The sequence below is a fragment of the Homarus americanus genome, unplaced genomic scaffold, assembly GCF_018991925.1.
Source record: "Homarus americanus isolate GMGI-L3 unplaced genomic scaffold, GMGI_Hamer_2.0 scaffold20930, whole genome shotgun sequence".
In the NCBI taxonomy this organism is placed as follows: domain Eukaryota; kingdom Metazoa; phylum Arthropoda; class Malacostraca; order Decapoda; family Nephropidae; genus Homarus; species Homarus americanus.
In genome coordinates this window covers 3,360,554-3,382,622 of record NW_024748502.1, presented here as the reverse complement: position 1 = coordinate 3,382,622, position 22,069 = coordinate 3,360,554, and the positions used below count along the sequence as shown (strand labels likewise).

The 22,069-nt window shown below is 39.6% G+C and overlaps 1 protein-coding gene across 1 annotated transcript in view; it reads left to right on the top strand.

Moving 5' to 3' along the window:
- Positions 1–4,479: 4,479 nt before the first annotated feature.
- Positions 4,480–22,069, top strand: part of LOC121880313 (BEN domain-containing protein 4-like) — a 46,043-nt gene continuing 28,453 nt past the window's right edge. Inside the window, exon 1 of the mRNA XM_042387473.1 lies at positions 4,480–4,600. Coding sequence (XP_042243407.1) covers positions 4,498–4,600 — 103 coding nt within the window. The 5' untranslated portion in view covers positions 4,480–4,497. The remainder of the gene's footprint in view (positions 4,601–22,069) is intronic.

Sequence of the window (22,069 nt, the reverse complement as noted above, 5' to 3'; positions counted from 1 at the left end):
TACGAATTTGTTCCAACAAATTCCTTCAAAATATTTAACCATTTTCTCCAACTCTTTTCTCAGATTCTACTAACAACACAGCGTTGTCTGCGTGCGTGTGAAAACTTTCACTTTATGTCACCATGTCTCTCATGCATTCGAGAATTACCCATTTTTTAATTTTTCATGCTATACCATCAAGAGGCATTAAATAATAGAGGTGACATCCTTAAGCACTTTCAAAGGCAATTTAATTTCTCTCTCACACTGCCATTAATTCTTAAAAAAGTGCTACATATGCTTAATGCATGCACAGTATTTCCTACATGGCCTTCCAATTTATCCTATGCCCACACTTTCTTTGAGTCTATGAGTGTTATACATAACTTCGATATTGCCTACCTTCTTGCAAATATTGTATCATTACACCTTCTACCTTTACTAAAGCCTCCCTCTTCCTCGCCGACAAGAGTTTCTAGAATACTTCCTATTCGATCAACCATTGTCATATTTTATAGTTCTACCACTATCAAAACATATTATTCTAAAAGACTTACTATTATTCTCACTGTTCCATTCCTTTGGCACTAGCCCCTTTTTACAACTGAACACAACCTTTTACTCATCCGTCCAATCCTGGTTACTTATCCCCCTCTGATATGAAAGTGGATCCCATAGGTATTATTGACCATTAGGGTGAATGCTGGTATAGCCCACTGTATACTGAGCCTACGGTACGAAAGGGGACAGCGTGGCCGGCACTGCACTCTCCCACCTTCATATGGGCTGGATGAGGTTGCTGTGTCGAACAGTAATTCGCGGACGAGGGATCTCGGGTAGAAGTAAGAGCCTGTGTCAAGGATGGTGTGTGTGTGTGCACCAATAATCTTAACCAAAACTTGTTTACTAAGCAATAGCTAAATGGAAGAGTATACTAATCCAACATAAACTAGAAAACACCTATGCTAAGCCCTTGTGTTTTAGATTCATCAAGTATCCTTACAAAAAAAGTTGTAATGTATAACCCATTCGACTAAGAAATATTCTCGACCTTACATTCTGCACCGGACGAGTGTTACCTTCTGTTTACCTGTTGTAATCACTGATGAAGATTCTGAAGAGTCATTTTTAAAAGTGACATTCATAAATGTTTATTGGTTTAGTTTTAAACCCAAATGGTCTTTTCTCCATTTATTAAGTAAAATAAACGATTGCACAATAACTAAGATATCACCATAATTAACGCTTTGAGCTGTGAGCATTAATAAGGAATGAAGTGTATGTGTAACGAGCATCATGAACACTCGTCTTACGTGGCTAAGAAAAGGGTACAGACTGCCAGAGGCCGGCTACTTAATGCTGAGCCAAGCAGTCAAGGTGCGAGGTGGACAGTGGAAAACCACTGTCAAGTGTACAGTAATGACTTACTTACTGCTCATAGGCTAGTTACCATGGGTGATGTAACCCCATGAACATAATGTTTGTAACCCACATCTATATAAGTATTACTGTCTGTTTCACAGGGGCTAATACAAGAAAGCTTGTAGTTAACGCGGTGTAGGGGAGTTTAGGAGACAGCAGTCATAACATTATAAGGTTTAAGGTTTAAGAAAACATTGAAAATACATAAAACACTGTAACAGCATATTTAGGACTAAATGTTATTATTGGCAAACTTCGAAGAGCTCAGTGGTATAATTTGGTCTGGTCATAGAATGTATGAATATAATGTTTATAGCAAAAGAATTTTAACAATATTCTATGTTATATAGAAAGCTTATTCTATGGCTATTCAGACACAACAATACATGAAGGTAATCTTAGTAGTAGCATAAAAAGATTAAATGGCAATATAGCAGAGTCGATACAGATGGTCACAGGACATGCAGGCATACAACGTGTATTCGAAAGGAGTCTAATAAATTGAAGAGACAGAAACAGAATAAATGCGAACATTGTACAGTAATGAACTTAAAATCAAAACCAAAGTACTTGTTTTAGATATTTTATGAGAAATGGTAAGGTTAAAGTTAAGAAAAATATACAACCATAGGCACATTTATATAATGCGATAGCTCAAAGTAGCGAAGACATGAGTGAAATTTTGATAACATAATCTGTTCAGACTTCACCTTAGAAAGCGCAAGTTGACGTATATTTACTTTTGGCAGTGATGAAGTACTAGCAGAAATCACCTTAAAGATGACATACACAATCAAAATAATTGACAAGATTGTTTTTAAAAATCACCAGGACCAGATAATGCATACCGAATAATTTTAAAACAGTTAAAGTTAGAAATACCTGCTCCTTTCAAACTTTTATAATTACGTTAGACCTGAGTTATTTTCCACACACACACACATAGGGATAAGTTAGTGTTAATCCAATGTTTAAAATAAGGAGGTGGATAAAACTCGTGAAATTAAAGAATGATTAGTTTAACAATGTCTTAGGTAAAATCACAGTAGTCAATACTCAAGACAGATTCCGACAATTTCACTCGAGATAGGTTTTAAGTTTCTTTGTACTAAACCCTCAAATGTCCTTTATCTGGATTTAGAGACAAATTTTGATAAAGCTCCTCACAGGAGACAAATATAGAAATTGGAAGCTCATGGAATTAAAGTGAAATAGATGGAAAAGCTTCTGACTGTGAGAGTGTAACTAGTAGCACATTATAGAGTAAGGTTTGGGACTGTGGTACAATAGGTGAATTGGTAGATCACAAAAAGTTAGCGGGTAAAACAAAAATATCTACATAAAACAGTTCAACGAATCAGTGGTTTGCGTGTTGGGTGCCCTAATACTATTCCACCCATCTGCTGTAGATTATTATCTAACTTTACAGTTGGGAAGTGAAGGCAGACAGGTGCATCGCCTCCTAATGTACTGAGAAAAGGCTATGCCCACCATGCACTGTATCGGCACTAACCCTATTGGAACCTACAGGCCGATAAGAGCAACTCTTATTTTCATGTCTCTACATGTTATAGTACGAAAACGAGTGTTAGTGTACCTTTATCAATGTCTACAGCTGACAAACTTTTTTTTAGATTTCAGCAATATATTAGTGAAACGGTCCATGCTTGACCCTTTCCGAAGTGACTTATTGTTTCAGTAACACTGATGACTGTCTTGAGCATACTAATGATGCCTTTACAAGTGTGAAGCCGATATTTTTGGTAATATATTGTCATAATTTTAGATTAATAAAGTCATGTTCTTAAGAATTGTAGTTACATTATGTTAGAAGGCAGTACATATATACATAAAAACTAGTGACAGGGGGGAAAGAGGTTCAGGGGAAGGATAAAGGGAGGAAAGAAGTGAATTTTAGAAGGAGAGAACAGGTGCAGTTTCGCGCTAAGCCGCCTTTATTGTCAGTGCCATGAGGCCTACGTCTTAGCCAATCACAGGGCACCTATGAGACGTGACATCACGAGCGTGTAGCGTCCATTAGGGAGGAGTCATCCTTTGTTTAAAACAGACAACAGTCTAGGTTGGTTTATGAGGCAGTGAGGATGGCCAGCATTAGTGGCTGGTGGATTAATAATAATTAATAAGTGGACTTTAGGTATTATCCGTTGATCAAAAATTATTTGTGAGGTATGTGCTCTGTTTGTTAACTAGTGTAGGTTTTGAAGTGATTATCATTCTTAAGAACGTTTTAAATAACTGCAAAAATTCTACAAAAGTTATCAACCACCTCCCTTTGCACTGAGTAGAACATCATCATAAATGTTTTTGTGTTATGTAGTGATACAGTGAATCATAAATAACATCCTAACTCTCACGCGTTTTCCTTAGTCCCTATTTCCTGAATTTTCCTCTATTCCTCCTGTTATTATTCCTTGCTCTTAGTTTCCCCGCATTCTCTCCCCGTGGAGTAACAATAATTGTGTGACGAGAAAGTGACCACAAACGCTCCTTCCCCTCACCTCCCCCTCCCCTGCTCACACCTTCCTGCCTTCCCGTCTGTTCCCTCTCTCATTCACTCCATCTCCCATACACTCTAAGTAAATGTTACGTAAAGGAAGAAAAAAAGAAATTATGCAAAAGTATAAATATGGTAAGAGTAAGAATTAAAGAAAGAAAGTAAGAGTAAGAAAGAAAGAATGTGATTGATTAAAGGAAGGCAAATAAGTAGAAAAATATATAAGAGTAAGAAAAGGGATTTAAGGCAGGAATAAATAATATAATTAAGACCATCTGTTACAGCGACGGTTTCCTAATCGTTAATTTTTTCGATTCGATGATGATCGATAAGGAATCAAATTACATTCATTCTGGGTAAATGTGATAAAATATCCTTCAACTTTTCTAAAAGATTCTTTTTTCTTAGGCTTACTGCCACTTGTCGCTCATTTGTAATCATATTTAAATATCTGTAATCCTAGCAATGCCAATAACACTAGAGAGACCACACCATCACCTCAAATGACCACACCATCACCAAAAAGTTGTGACTGAGTGTCTTACCGCAGGTCTCACGGCACCGTAGAGTCCGGGTCGACGATGAGTAACCCACTAGACCAGCGCCACCTGCTGGACGGCGAGGGCCCAAGGACCGCCATCCCAACCTTTTCTGTAGACCGTCGTGTCCTCAACCACCGCCCAGGTAACGGTGCTCGTTTCAATTTATCTACCTAGTACTACTTCTTCTCTTTCTTTTTTGTATCATATGTTTCACTGCTTATGATCTCGAGAGTCGAGCCATTTGCTGCTTAATCACTGACTGTGGCTGTAAGTAACCTGTTAGTCAGTAACTGGCCAATTCATCAATATAACTGGCCAATTCTCAAAGCTTCTAATTACCCTCACTGTTGGTACATCATCAGAGGGTAGGTAGCCTAATATATAAAAAAAATGGGGGACAGCGAAAATTTTCGGGAATGCAGTGGACAAGGGATCCCAGAGGCCAATGTCAATATGTGTCATCAGGTGTGGCAGTGTGATACACAGCTAATATTAAGCCATATGTGACAGAGGAGGCAACTCAAGCCGGAAGTGATAGGCAAGACAGATGGAAATAGATGAGATTGGCTGGATACCTGGAACCGAGTGAGATATCTGAATCAGCTAGAATCAAGTAACTAGGTGTGATGAACGGCTGTAACAGAGTATGATGGGCGGGACAGCTGAAACAGGGTATGGTGAGTGGGACAGCTGAAGCAGGATATGATGGGCGAAACAGCTGAAACAAGGTACAATGGGTGGGACAGCAAAAATAGGGTATGATGGACGGGGCAGCTGAAACAGGGAATATTGAACAGGACATCTAAAACAGAATAAAATAGGCTGGACAGCTGGAATAGGGTATGATGAGGGGCAGCTGAAACAGGGTATTTTGATCAGGACAACTAAAACAGGATAAGATGGGCGGAGCAGCTGGAATAAGGTATGATGGGCGAGACAGCTGAAACAGGGTATGATATGCGGGCCAGTTAGAACCATTTATGATAAATAGAACAATTGGAAGGTCTCCACTAAACGCTGTACTAGTATGACAGAAAAGTCTTCACAACACACTGCATCTGTATAACAGTAAAGTCTCCACCACACACTGTATCTGTATAAAAGTAAAGTCTCCACCACACACACTGTACCTGTATAACAGAAAGGACTCTAACACAATGTATATGTATAACAGTAAAATCTCCACCACACACTGTATCTGTATAACAGAAAGGACTCAAACACAATGTATCTGTATAACAGTAAAATCTCCACCACACACTGTATCTGTATAAAAGCAAGGTCTCCACGACAAACTGCAGCTGCATAGCGGTCAAGTTTCCACCACACACGGTACCTGTATAGCAGTAAGGTGTGCACCACACACTGTACCCGTATAACAGTAAGGTGTCCACCACACACGGTACCTGTATAATAATAAGTCCTCCACCACCCATTTTATCAGTATAACAGTAAGGTTTCTGCCACACACTGCTCCAGTTTAAAGTAAGGTCTCTACTTCACATTTTACTTGTAAAACAGTAATATCTCCACCACACACTGTAACAATATAACAGTACGGTCTCCACCACACACTGTGCCTACATAACAGTAAGGTCACCACTACACACTGTACAAGTAAAATATTAATGTCTCCAAACCACAGACTTTACCTGTATAACAATAAAGCTTCCACCCCACTCTGTCCTAGTATAACAGTAATATCTCCACCATACACTGTACCTGTACAACAGTAAGGACTCCACTACATAGTCTAACTGTATAACAATAGGCATCCATCTCACAGTGTGCATGCATAATAGTAATGTCTCCACCACACACTGTACCTGTATAACAATAAAGGTCTCCACTACACAGATTCCTTTTCATTACATTAAAGGCACCACCACACACTTTACCAGTATAGCAGTATGGTCTTCACCACACACTGTACCAGTATAACAATAAGGTCTCCACCACACACTGTTCCATTATAAAGTAAGGTCTCTACCTCACACTCTACTTGTAAGACAATAATGTCTCCACCAGTAAGGCCTCAACAATGTAACAATAAGGCCTCCACCATACACTTTACCGGTACAACAGTATTGTTCTGCACCACATACTGTACCAGTATAAAACTAAGGTCTCCACAACTTAATAGTATGGTCTCCCCACACGCTGTACCAGTATAACAATAAGGTCCTCACCACATTGTATCAGTATAACATTAATGACTCCAGCACACGCTGTACCAGTTTAACAGTAAAGTCTCCAGTGCACACTATATCAGTATTAGAGTAATGTGTCCACCATGCGTTCTATTACAGTAAGTGAGATCACCACCACACACTATAACAGTATGACGGAAAGGTTTCCACCATACGCTACACTATACCAATACAACAATTAGATGTCCACCACTCTTTTCCTGTACCACAGTAAAGCGTCTACCACACACTGTAACAGTATAAAGGTAACGTCTCCACCACATACTGTGCCTGCATAACAGAAAGGTCTCTAACATACACTATCTCTGTATAACAGTTTTGAGGACACCACACACACTGTAACAGTATAACAGTAACGTCTCCACCACACACTGTGCCTGCATAACAGTACGTTCTCCACCAAACAGTATAACAGTTTTGAAGACACCACTCATTGTAACAGTATAACAGAAACGTTTCTACTTCACACAATGCCAGTAATACAGTAAGGCTTATACCACAGACTTTACCTGTGTGACAGTAAAGCCTTCAATATCGTTCGTGAGTTTGGTCTCACAGAACCCAAGTTCATCAAATTTGTGGGCAATAGAAAAGCTATAATAGTGGGGGGTAACATACTCACAAGTGCTACAACCAACAAAATTAAGAAGACTACCTCTACGCAAAAGTTATTGATAGAAGTTGCTTTTGTAGTTGAACTGCACATTTTGACGACAAAGAGCTCGATGTCTGTCATATCAACATTATGGTTTTGACCAAGATCCTTAAGTAGTTCAAGGTTCTTCATGTACAGTCCCCTTCACTAGTGCGTTTACAGGGGTTCGTCAGGTTTTTTTAGGTGTGCAGCCCTGTGTTTGTTTACATTCGACAGAAGGAAACTCACAATAGTAAACATATTATGGAATCAAAGTAAAACAATATTAAAAATAAATATCTCGATGTAACGATTTGTGGAATGTTTATATAACGAGCCCCTGTAAACGCACCAGTGAGGGGGACTGTTCGTTTTTCGTGCAGTGCGTTTCCATATGACCACAGAAATGACTGACTGAGTCTGATCTGTTAGTGCATGAAACAATAAGATATTATTGAAAACTTCTTGTTCCAGGCTTGCACGCACAGTGGTCACTTGAATGGACTGCCTCTCTTTTGCAGTCCCACTGCTCATCCATACGTCTTGGGCAGTGTCATGATGAATCATAAGAAGGATGTCTGTATCTCTGTTGCATACGACTAACCTTTGGAAATTCTGTACGTTGGCATCAAAAGTATGCAGCACAATTTTCGTGTCGGCATCTTCATGGGTTTAATTCAGGTGATGGATATTGCATCCAGGAGACGATGCAGCAAGAAATTGATCCCCACCTGACACTACAACTTCTTATGATGTGGTAAGGATTGTGCCTCCAGTAGTAGTTGACCACGCAAAACTGAATGAGGTGCACCTTGTTCTCCTCAAAGGACTGCCAAACAGAAAGTAGCCGCAGATCACGCCCACCAATGATTTGACGTTCCCTGAACCCTCGTCAAAGACTTGATCGATTTCTGTTATTAGTTATCAAGTATGATGTTCAATCTTGTTTGAGAGTCTTTAAGGTTACTGAAGACTCTACTGCAGAAATTATCTGCTAGATCACCAAAGGTAGATGCAGTAGATGGCTTCCCCAATGCTTGCACAGTAGCCATGCCATCCACGTTAACACAGATTGGTTGATCAGTTTCAGGAAGTTGGTCCTTCACATAGTCGTCATACAGCAAGTGGTACAGGGCTGCCTTTTCTGTTGGCCGTAACGTGTGATTCACTGTTACGAAGGCGAGTGGTATCGGGGCCAACTCATGCTGTAATAAATCTGTCAAGTCTATTTGGCGACCACAACTAGCTGCACTAAACAACTGCCGGAATAGATCTCTGTCTGCCTTGGTTGCTTTGCTTTTTCCAGCAGGGAGTAGGCACGTTCACAGTGTGCAAATCCGAGGTCTTCGACTTGTTCTTGATGATAGTATCATGAAGGTTTCCAGACGCATCTGGGAGCAAACAGTTCTCTACGAAGTCAGTTAGCAGTTCTGTACCACGTTTTGGACCTGTCAGTAGATCCTGCCTGCTGTCATCATGAGATTATATCGTTGGTGGAATTCGCACACAAATTCATCTCCCTGACGCTTGAATGGATTGAACCACTGGATTTGCTCCTCAAGCTTATTGGTAAATCAGCTTCGTCTCGTTCCATTACCCTGGAGCTTCTGTAACCGTGAGATTTTGACCCACTGTGTGTCATTCCTACCATCTGTCGAATGTCATTTGATAGCCGTGCTTGGTCACTGAAGGTGATCATTCATCGATTCAGGGCACTCTGGATCCTTGCTATACCTACGAGTGGTTGCAAAGAGAAACGTATAAGCCCTCCATTGCACATGTAGGTGGTACACACTATCGTGCAGTGTTGCCTATGGATGCCGACAAGAGTGCCTCAATAGCCATCATTTGCCAGACGAGGACAAATCTGATGACGACTAAATCAAACCTTGTGATTGTGTTACATCACACATGATTCGACTGACGTAGAACTGTCAGTATTTTATTTCGTAAATGGTATCACATATGTTTGGTTAATAAGTTTTGAACTACATATTGGTGGCATATTGTAAAAACATTTTGTTCAGTGGGAATAAATTGACATAACACAGCTGTATTTTTTCAATATGTCTGTGGCTTGAATTTGTCGGTTTGATGAGAAATTAAGAGGGTCACCTTAGGTTTGAGTGTGTTAGAGCCTGTTAATTGTATATAGTGTATGATTGGTTGGACAGGAATTGGAGGGGAATAAATAGGGATAATTTTGGTGTATCAAATGTCTTTGTGGATTGTGTATTGATGGACTTATGAACAATATTTTGTGATACCGTAACCCAAACTGAAATGAAATTTTGAGCAATTTTTATTGTTTTTCTGTTCTTCAAGCATGAGTGAGCTGTTAGGATATGAATATTTGGTGGTTCTTCCTGCATGCAGTATATAATCCCGGTCAATTTGCTACCACATAAAGCTGCATAGGATGTATATTAGTCCCTGTAACTGAATTATAGTGAATTTGAAAATATCGCGAATCGAGTAAACAAAGGATCTACTAAAATTGCTCCTACAGTAAGTCGTTAATGTACAACTTTCCAAAATTAAAACCGGCCATTTAGACTCACCATAGGAACCCTCTACCTGTCTACTGTATACAGGTTTTAGGTATATACTGAACACTTATGTGTGAACGGAACTGACAAAATTAATATCTGGTTCTTGCACTAAGAGTAAGATCTCCACAACACACTGTACCAGTATAATAGTAAGGTCTCCACCACACACCGTAACTGTATAAAAGTAAAGTCTTACCAAAAACTGAATCTATATTGAAACGGTTGGTTAATTCCCAATTAACCAGGTTGGTTCACATATATTATATTGGGCTTTAGTAACGAAATCCGATTGAAGTTTCTTGTTTTATTAGAAAAGTATTATGTTTATATAATTCCTGAGTGTAGGTCAACCGTAAGTTCCACTATTTATGAGTGTGATGAGAAAGGACGGCGTTTATGTAATATAAACGTGAATCAACGTCCGTTGGTGTGAGTGACTCTGAGTAGTGACCCATCGAGGAAGAACGGAATAGGTACGTCGTTCCCCTCGAGGGAAGACGGAGCTATCCACTGTGGCTCTCAAATAACGTCTTCTTCTAGTCAAGGATATCAAACTACTGCTCGCTTTAGGTGGCCAGAGAGCCGGCTACTTATGCCTTTACTCAGCATAGTATGATGCAGCTTCCCGTGGGCACACCTTATCACGTGCATTGAACATGTCACCTCATAACCACTGGAAAGTTACAGGGGATAAATCTGAATATAAATCAGATGTAAATAACCCATTTATATAATACTTCTGTTGATGAGACAGGGGCCATTACAATATAACAGAAACCTTTCCACCACACACTGTAACCTCCATAACAGTAAGGTCTCCTCCAGACACTCTAATAGTATAACAGTAAGGTATCCACCACATACTAAACCAGCATAACAACCAGGTCTCCACCACACATGTCTCAGTATATCAGTAAGGTCTCCACCATACACTATACCAGTATAACAGTGTGGTCTTCACCACACAATGTGTCAATATAACAGTTAGGTCTCCACCACACAATGTACCAGTATAGCAGTCAGGTCTCCACTAAACTCAGCACTAGTATAACAGTAAACGTTGAAGGTGGAGTCTTGCTTTCAGACAATTCTTGCTCTTCTTGTAATTGGTTTTAAAGTATCTCAATTATAAAACATTATCTCTCGTGTTTGTCAGTGTAAAAATTTGTTCCCTAGATCTTCCATATTCGCCTTAATGACATATTTATTCTCATATCGACTTCCATCCAATAGTGACCAACATGTTTGATGACGGTGCTGTTATGCCGCACACTACGTCAAAATAGCGTGGATTAGCTTTTATTCGAGTTTATTCATTTCAAGATATCGGATATAATTTTCAAAAGACACTTTCTCTACACAGACGAGTTTCTGTACCTTATTTTAAAGTCACAGTTACAGTACAGTTAAGGTTTTACACCATATTCTTTTACTACTTCGGTGATGACGAACTAAAAATAGTTTAGTTCTGGACCAGCCCACTAACATTGCATCATCTCTGAGCTAAATTGAATTCCACGGTTGATATATCATTCTGAGCGGCCGAGGGGAGTTGAAACTCAATTAAGGGGAGCAAGGAGTTGTAAAGGGTGGGAAGGAGAAGGAGGCAAAGTTGTTGGATAATAAAATACATTAATTAATATCCTACTATTTTTATATTACCAGCTATGTGTTATTTTGAACTGAGAGTGTCATTTTTATTATGGAAAAGGTGGAACTAACATGTACTAGTAGTATGGAAGAGGTGAAGCTAACATGTAATGGTATTAGAGAGGAGGGGAAACTAACATATACTTGTAGTATGGAGAAGGTGGAAGTAACTTGTACTGGTAGTATGGAGGAGGTGAAGCTAACATTTTCTGGTAGTATGGAAGAGGTGGAATTAACATGAACAGGTAGTATGGTGGAGGCGAAGCTAACATGTACTGGTAGCATGGAGGAGGTGAAGCTAACATGCACTGGTAGTACGGAGAAGGTGAAGCTAACATGTACTGGTAGTATGGAGGAGGTTGAACTAACATGTACTGGTGATATGGAGGAGGTGAAGGTACTGGAACATGTCTTAGTTGTAGGGAGGAGATGGAACTAACATGTACTGGTAGTAGGGAGGAAGTGAAGCTAACATGTACTGGTAGTAGGGAAGAGGTGGATCTAACATGTACTGGTACTAGGGAAGAGGTGGATCTAACATGTACTGGTTGTCAGGAGGAGGTGAAAATAACATGTACTGGTAGTAGGGAGGAGGTGGATGTGCTGGTTGTAGGGAAGAGTTGAAGCTTAAATTTACTGGTAATAGAGAAGAGGTGAAGCTAAGATATAATGGAGAGGACCTGGTGTTGTGCTTCTGATGACACTTTAGTATTTAATTATGTGATTTGATAACCACTGTATTACATTCTGGACTAACTAGGGAAATGGCACTATCAGCCAGAGGTTACATGATGAGGTCAAACAGGAAGAATTTGGAAGAGTTGGCCAGCAGAGAAATAGTGTTAATAAGCCAAACAGAAAGCGTTACCATCAACCTTAGAGGAAGTGGCATTATCAGCCAGAAACACAGCGTTATTGTTAGCACCGAGGGAGAGGGTATTATGAATCAAGAAATGAGTGTCAAGGTCAACCAGGAGAAAAGAAACATTATCAAGCAAGAGAAGATTAGAACGGTATGCCAGAATGGCAATATGTGTAGAATGTGCAGGCATCAATATATATGTACACTCGGAAACCATATTCTCTAGCCCTCCTGGGTAGGTGCTGGAGGTTAGTTCAGTGTCCTTTCTGGACGGGGGCCCACTCTAATTATCATGAGGCAACACACACACGAACAACACAGTCATAGTACGCCTGTATAGATGATGTTATGTATAAATATTGTATATGGCATTTTATACTCTGCATTATCTTCATTATATATGAACACGAAGAAAAAATTACCATAGGTTGTAGTTACCAAAGTATGAATGGAAATAAACACTTCCAAACCACCCAGAGAAACCACATGTCGTTTACAGCGCTTGTGGCCAGACCACGATGATTCCACCACACACCATCTATATCTTTTATTTCCCATCATTCGCGTAACTATATGAAAAATCGTGTTTAATTTAACTACATATTTCAAAACCTTAAATTACATGTGGATCGGTCACTCCTCATTTGACACACTTATAGTGTAATACTTTGACCATCCCACCTGGGCACATGGAGGCCCACGGTAACTCTCGCGGGGCAACATCCTTGCATTTGTTGAGAAGAGTTAAATATGTTAAAATATATATATATATATATATATATATATATATATATATATATATATATATATATATATATATATATATATATATATATATATATATATATATATATATATATATATATATATATATATATATATATATATATATATATATATATATATATACATATTGCATTAGCCCAATAAAGCACGCGGATTTCTACATGCAATTAACACCTCAACCCGCCAGGAGTCGAATGCACGGCCCACGAGCCCATGGCTGTGACCGGGGAACGCTACCTCTGGACCACCAGGATACTTAAAGCAGTCCTAGAGTCTGTTATATTTCACACAAAGCCTGTTCAACGAGCTTATGGCACCGTGAACCTCTAATGGGGACTACCCGTATCACATAGGTGGTCAGAGTAACGTTTTACCAAATCCGGCTTCGAAACAAGAGGATCCATATATATTTCATTAGCCCAATAATGCACGTGGACTTCTACATACAATCAACACCTCAACCCGCCAGGATTCGAACCGACAGCCCACGTGATACGGGTAGTCCCCATTAGAGGTTCACGGTGCCATAAGCTTGTTGAACAGCGGTCGGTAGTCAGGTCAGAGGGGCGCTTTTGTAAAGATTAGTAGGGTCATTACGTATACTTGACCTCTGTGGCCTGGTTCTCACCCTCCTCTGTATATATATAACTTGTTCTGCACTTCTATTTTAGTCTGTACTCACCCCTGAAGATGAGAATTACACGAAAGCGCTTGGGAACTTCGTGTTTTCTTTTTCCTTGTGGTTATCAGCATATACCTGGATCACGTGCACCTGCAGTGATTTATTTGCATATATATATATATATATATATATATATATATATATATATATATATATATATATATATATATATATATATGTATATATATATATATATATATATATATATATATATATATATATATATATATATATATATATATATATATATATATATATATATATATATATATATATATATAAAACAAAGAAGTATGTCTGTGTGTTTGTTTGTTTGTGTATTCGCAAGAGGATCTCGGAAGCTACTTTACCGATCTGTAGATAGATTGGGCACGACCACCTCCGCAACCCCCCCTCTAAGCGTCAACTTTGGCACTATCAAAGGGCAGACTGGCAATCCTTGCGAGAATTCTTCACCGACTTTCCTTTGGATGAATGTTGTTTTCCCATTCGGGACGCCTCGGTATGTGCTGACAGCATTGCTGGGATTATACTTTTATCCTCTTCGCCACTGATCGGCTTGTTACCAGGGTGGTATGAGTGCATTTATCCCATCTTCTACCTAAACTTTCACATTACTATCTTGGCTTGATCGCTCCTGCTCTCTTCCTTGCAGGGTAAGAGATGGGGCATATCAAGCTATGAAACTATCTCCTTCTCCTCTTACCCCCGCTTTCATTACTTCGCGGAATTTTATAAAAAGAAAGACCGCTGTCCTGACTAATTCTTCCTTTAGTAAATCCTGGTCCTTAACCAAAAACATCTTTAACAACTTCTGCACTCCTTCTTTTCCTCCTCTCTTCCGACGTGATAACTCTATAGCCAACTCTCCCCCTGACAAAGCCAACCTCTTTGGCACCTTATTCTCCTCTAACTCCACCTTAGACGATTCCCACTCTATCCCTCCTACCCCTGCTCCTCCAACTGAACCTATGCACTTTACTATAATCTCCACTCGCAGGGGTGCCAGTGTGTTATCCAGGGTGGATGTGAGTAAGGCGCATGGACCGGACGGAATGCCCCCTCGTGTTCTGAGGGAGTGTGCTGAAGCTCTGGCCCCTGTGCTTGCTCGCCTCTTTCGCCTCTGCCTCAAAACCCAAACTTTTCCTTCTTCTTGGAAGCATGCCTTGGTTCAGCCCATTCCGAAGAAGGGTGACCATTCTAATCCCTCTAACTTCATCCCTCTCTAAGATTTCGAAACTATCTTGAACACCTTTCTCTTTTGTCGGATCATCAGTATGGCATTAGCCAGGCGAGATCTACTGGTGGTCTGCTCTCCTATTGCACCCATCTTAGGTCATCCTCTCTTACGGATTATGGGGAAACTTTCGTCGTGGCCCTCGACATCTCCAAAGCATTTGACAGGGTATGGCACAAGTCTTTGCTATCTTAACTTCTCTCATTGGGTTTCTCTCCCCTACTTTGTTTTCTAATCTCTAGCTTCCTTGAGAACCGATCAATGGCAGATGGTGTCGAGGGATCGATCTCTCGCTCTTTTTCTACCAATAGTGGTGTCCCACAGGCTTCTGTTCTTTCACCTACTCTCTTTCTTCTTTTTATCAACGATTTACTTCACACTACAACTAATTCTATCCATTCTTCACTCATCCTTACATTTTCCCCTTCCTCCTAACTCTCAAACTAGATCTGTTTCAACTGATATCAGTACTTCTATCAATGCGGATCTGTGCAGCATCTCTGAATGGAAAGGTACTAACTTGGTTAAATTTAATAGTAATAAAAATCTATATTTACCCATTTCACTTTGTAAATTAGACGATCTCCCACCAATTACATTTCAGGATGCTATCATCCTGCCAAATTTTGAATTAAATATTTCAGGCCTCACCATTTCCTCCAATATGTCCTGGAAATCACACATCTATATATATAAAACAAAGAAGTATGTCTGTGTGTGTGTGTTTGTTTGTGTGTATGTGTGTCCGCACGAGAATCTCGGAAACTACTTTACCGATCTTTAGTGATGATGGATGGTGTTATATGTAGTTATGATGGATGGTTTTGTATGTCGTGATGATGGATGATGTTATATGCAGTGATGATGGATGTTGTTATATGTAGTGATGATTAGACAATAAAATAATAACAGTTTAATGCTAAAAAATCTTTACATACTTGCTGCTAATGGCAAAACCAAAAATGTGGTCTACCCTTATGCACTACAGTGAGACAATGTGGATTGCCTCCCGGAGGGTGGCGTCCTACCATGGCATTACAATGGTCATTGGTGTAGACTTTCGCCAGACCTTACCTGTCATTTTTCGAAGCACTCCAGCTGATGAACTGAATGTGTGCCTCAAGGCATCATACCTTTGGAGAAGTGTTCAGACACTCACCCTATCCACAAACATGAGAGTACATCTACAAGGAGATCAGGATGCTGGACGGTTTGCAAACCTTCTACTACAGATTGGGAATGGAACTTTCCCTGTTGATTCAGAAGGACAAATAATCATTCCTCAAGGATGTTGAAATGTTGTAAAGTCATCAACTGAGCTCACTAACATGGTCTACCCAAACATTATCCACCACTACAAGGATCACAAGTGGCTGCGTGAACGCGCAATTCTGGCACCTAAGACTGAAACAGTGGCTGAAATCAACATGACTCTACTCAGACAGCTTCCAGGCAGTGAGACCTCATTCAAGTCTGGTGATACAGAAATCGACCAGGATCAAGCAGTCCAGTACCCTGCAGAATTCCTTAATTCTTTGGAGCCCACTGGAATGCCTCCTCACCACTTCACTCTCAAGATTGGAACTCCTATAATGCTCTTAAGAAATCTTGAACCACCAATCCTCTGCAATGGCACAATACTGGGGTGAAGAACATGATGCCACATGTACTGGAAGCTACAATACTGACAGGAAAAGCTAAAGGAGAGGACGTGTTTATACCAAAGATACCGCTTATCACCACTGACCTACCATTTGAGTTCAAGCATCTTCAGTTCCCGGTTAAAGTGAGCTTTGCCATGACCATCGACAAAAGCCAGGGACAGTCCCTAAAGATGGTTGGCCTAAACATGGTGTTTCCTTGCTTCTCACATGGACAGTTCTATGTTGGATGCTCCAGAGTGGGAACTGGCAAAAATCTGTACATACTGTACTTGCTCCTAATGGCAAAACCAAAAATGTGGTCTACCTTAATGCCCTACAGTGAGACAATGTGCAGCCTCCCGGAGGGTGGCGTCCTACCGTGGCCTAGCGAAAGAGACGCCCGGAGGGCGGCGATTCCGCTAGTCCTCAATATACCTAAAGCTGGCTCCCGAAAGTTGGGAATGCTGTACAGATACCGTAGTAACTTCACTCCTGAGCGGTTGCTCCAAGTATATAAGGGATTCATTCGTCCTAACTTGGAGTACTGCTCTCATATCTGGGGTGGCTCTTCTTCTGTCCAACTATTAGATAGGGTGGAATCAAAAGCATTTCGTCTTATTAACTCTCCTCTTTAACTCGACAATCTCTCTTCCCTTTCTCTTCGCTGCAATGTTGCTTGACTCTCTCTCGTTCACAGGTAATCTAACGTGCAATGTTCGGTGGATTTGTCATCCTGTGTACCGTCGGCAAGGCTGTGGGCTCGTAACACACTTCTTGCCCGCGGTGCCCACCGTTTCTCTGTGGATGCCGGTCACACGAGAATAACCCGTTATAGTACCTCCTTCTTTCCTCACACAGCCAAACTGTGGAATGCTCTGCCTTCTCCTGTGTTTCTATACTTAAACAATCTGTCTCACTTTGTCTCACTTTAAAAAGACGGTTTTCCGGCATCATCGTGGTGTAGATTAAAACAGTATAACCTTCTTCTTGTCTATATTAAATTTCTTTCTGTTTTTATTTTTTCGCCCGCCAGGCTCCGTTGTGGGTCGTTTGACCTGTGTCCGGGTGGGCTAATTCCCGTATTTTTAAGGCCAAACGTCACTTTTCTTATCAATCTAATAAAAGTAGCACAGACACTTTTCAAACCAAATGGTAACATTCTGAATTGCATTAATCCTCTCTTGCTTGTAAGGACTGTGATTTTTTTAGATGCATCAGTAAGTGGGACCTGGTAGTATTCCTTATACAGATCGATATCAGTGAAAAACTTATCCCCAAAAAACTCATCCAAACACCCATCAACTGTTGGCATAAGCTTGGCATCAAAATAGGTTATATCATTAATACTGCGACAATCAATGCACAATATCCATGAATTGTCAGGCTTTCTTACAAGAACAGGTAAACATATGCAGAGTCAGAATGTTCAATAATTCCTATGTCAAACAATTTATCAACTTCATCGTGAAACACCTTAGCAAAATTTTGAGGTATTGGATATGGTTTCTTGTAAACTGGGATATCTGTAGTTAATTTAATGTCATGGTAAATACTTTCTGTTTTACCTGGTTTACAAGAATATCCTAAAATAAGGGAATCAATCTCTTCCTTTTGTTCACAGGATAATGTGCTATTTATGTTAACCTTAGAGCTTACATCAGAGGAATCGTAAACAATAATATCACAATTAGAACCTGGAGTCAGGGTTAGAGAAATCTATTTTAATTTATTGCTTGAGCATGTTGGCATGAAAAAGTTTGATCTTATCTCGAACTTTGACGCAATAGTCTACACCATAAAAATGAGTTCCAGTGATACAATATGGACCTTTCCAAGTCATAGCCAGCTTAGTAGAAGAAGTTGGTAGTAACACTAACACCTCGTCACCAATTTCCAATTTCCGAGTTTTAGCTTTCTAGTCAAAATAGGTTTTGTACTGAGAAGTACTAATATTAGAATTTTTGAGAGCAAGTTCAGCAAAAGCTTCTAATCAAGATCTTAGTCCAAAAGATATTGATAAGTATTACGTAAAACTTCACCTAGATCTTCCTTCGTCCATAGTTCGTACAGTATATGCAAAGGACCTCGCACTTGTAAACCATACAGGAACTCGAATTGTGAAAATTTTTGCGTGTCATGAGGAATCTCCTTATAACCAAACAGAACAGAAGGGATATATCTATCCCAGTCTCGAGGTCGATCAATACATAGGCGTTGTAACAGTGATTTCAAAACACTATGAAATTTTTCTACTGCACCGCTACAAGCTGGATGGTAAGGACTCGTGTGCAAAGCTTTAATAGATAATAGTCTAATTATTTCAGACATCAAATCTGACCTAAACTGGGGACCTCTATCGGACAATATCTCAATAGGTATGCCAACACGTGAGAAAATAGTAAGAAGATCTTCAGCCACAGTTATAGTATCAATGTTTTTATAATGGCACATCTTCCGTGAAGCGAGCTGCATAATCAATAAGGGTGAGAATGTATTTGTGAACATTTAATGATGATGGGGGTAAAGGGGCCAACTATATCAATAGCTACTTTAGCAAAAGGGGTTTCAGTGTGAGGCATTGGAATTAAGGGTACTTTTTTACCTTTCCTTTAGGAGTTGTTTTCTGGCAAGTGGGACAAGACTGACAGTAACGTTTTATTTCATTAGTTATACCAGGCAAATACAATTTATTCAAAGTCTTACTTGCAGTCTTTCTATGTGAAAAATGACCCGCAAGGGTGGACTCATGAGCTGTGAACAAGACTTACTTTCTGAATTTCCCAGGCACAACTAATTGTTTACTCCTAACTTTCTCTTCGACTTTACTTGAGATACAAATCCTGTACGTGAGACCATTTAATCGAGAAAACTTAACTGATCTATTCTTTGCTGTCTGGGGTGTATCCGCTTCAACTTTATTCCTGACAATATCAAGAGTAGAACAGTTATTTTGGGCTTCAGTGAAATCCTCTTTACTGTTAAGTAAAGTAGGTAGTACAGTCAACAGTTTTTGTACTGGTCCTTTTTGAGATTGAGATCTTGTCTAAGCTGCAAAAACTGCGACATCACTTGGGGGTTATCTTTAGCTTGAGGAGCAGGCACGTGAACAGCAGGAACAGTTACACCTGGTACCAGGCCTACTAAAACATCAGTAAGCCTTAAGGGGGCAGCAATAGCTTTGACCCAGCCAGATACAAACTTGCACTGGAAGTGACAACTAACCTCAGGAAAGAATGATGGAACTCCAAGAAAGTCATACACCCTCACTAACTTACCCTTGTTACTCCTCTTAGGAATCAATTCATCATTAATTATGTTTGCACTACACCCATATTTGTCAAATAATTTACACTTGGCAAGTAAAACATTCTCAGAACAGATTTCAGTGTTGAACAGAAAGTTTACTTAAGCAGTAGATATTGAACTCACTGGTTTTGATTTTGATTTAGAAAGCAGGGGACAATTAGGTCGCATGTGCCCTTTCTCTTTACAAATATGACTTGTAACTTCCTTCTTTTGAGAGTCGGACGTTACAGAATTGTAGTCATCAGAAAGTTGTTTGGACAAAGATTTAGTTTTACTACTTCTATGGGCAAGTCTATATCTGTCTGCTGCCTGGGCAATTTTTAAGTTATCAGCCAATTCCCTTTCTTTCAGAAAAGTCTTCAGTTCATTAGAACAATTACTATAGAAATTATCTCTAATCATAAAATCGACTACAGACTCAAAATCTTAGCTTACCTCACTGATAGTAAGCCATCTTCGAGAATAGTTCTCCATACTAGTAATCATCTGAACATAATTTTCTCCATCCTTTAGTCCTACACTATATAATTAACGTCTGTATGATTCTATGTCAACTGCTTAAGTCAAAAGCAAAGCCTTCTTTAATTTTTCATAATTCTCGAGAGTCTCACGAGGAAGACCCATATAAGTCTGCAGCCCCTTACTTCGTAACAAAGTACCGAGATATATGTGATACTAATTTTTCTTCCATCTCTGAATCCGAGCAATGCGTTCAAACCGAAGTAAAATCAAGTCCATATCATCTGTGCCCTCGATAAAACAATGAATCTGTAGTTCCTTCAGAGATTAAGATACACTTTCATCCACATCCACAAATACCCTTGAAGCGGATTCCAAATTAGCTAAGGCTAATTCATGTGAGAGTTGTTGTTTTTTTCTGCTAAATCTAACTTATGCCGTTTAGCCTCCCGCTCTGCTGCACGTTCTTCGCGAGCTATGGCTTCCTATGGCTTCTCTGTCTATTTACCGTGAAATATCCTCCAGATAGATCAGTATCTTTCCCAGCCTTCATTAAAGCACATACATCAATTTTAGGCCCTTCCATATCTCAAGAGTAACAAATTCGCAAAAGTAAACAAAATTCAGGAGTAAAAAAATCTCAACAGCAACAAGCAAAATTAAGATGAAATAAAAATTGTACTTCAATTCTGCGAGGTAAAATTAATGGATAAATAAATCACACCTGCGCGAAAATACAAAAGGGCAGCCACAATATCATCGCTGATCACCGGACAATCTCAAACAATGGAACCACAAGCACGTGAAAAGCTGAAGCCATCACCTATCCGTATCAGCTATGGGAGTAATGGAAATAACAGTCACACTACACTTGCGCCAAGGAATGAACCCAGGTCATATAAGTAATATGTTACAGAACAAGATTACTCAAATGGGATGAGGAACAACCTCTATCATGGGTTAGAAAAATATAAAACATACTTTAGTTGTACCCTAACTATATAACTAGACCCATGAAATATTAAATGACCTGCCGGAAATGCGTAAAATATCCCTATGCATCCACTCTCATTTTGATATGTTTTACAAAGATTTAATACCTCAGGAATTACTGTGGAGGGTCGCGTAATGCCCAAGGCCACAAGACGGGAATGAATCATTCGTTCAATGAAGCACGAGTCCCTGAACCACAGGTATAAGATACATATACAGTTCAAAATTAAGTATCCATTGGTACAAATATACACCAAGCAAGGAAATAAATACAGCAGTTAATCCTACTCACTGCGCCAATATGTCAAGGAATTCGTTAAAGGTTGTTAGATCTTCACACCAATTATGATTAACTCTGCATTTATCCTTCAACTGTGAATGATTGTACCAAAGGAAAAATAAAAATAAGTAAAAAAAATGTATTAACACTAATGAATTAAGAATAGTGGCACCATATTAAGGAGACCATACAAAATATGAACAATGGCTGGTAGTGGGGCCTCGTGCCACATGGCGACTTGGGCCGCATCCATCATCGAGGGTGTGAGCACTATGTTGAAAAGTGGCTGGAGTGGGCTAGTGGCACACACACATCCT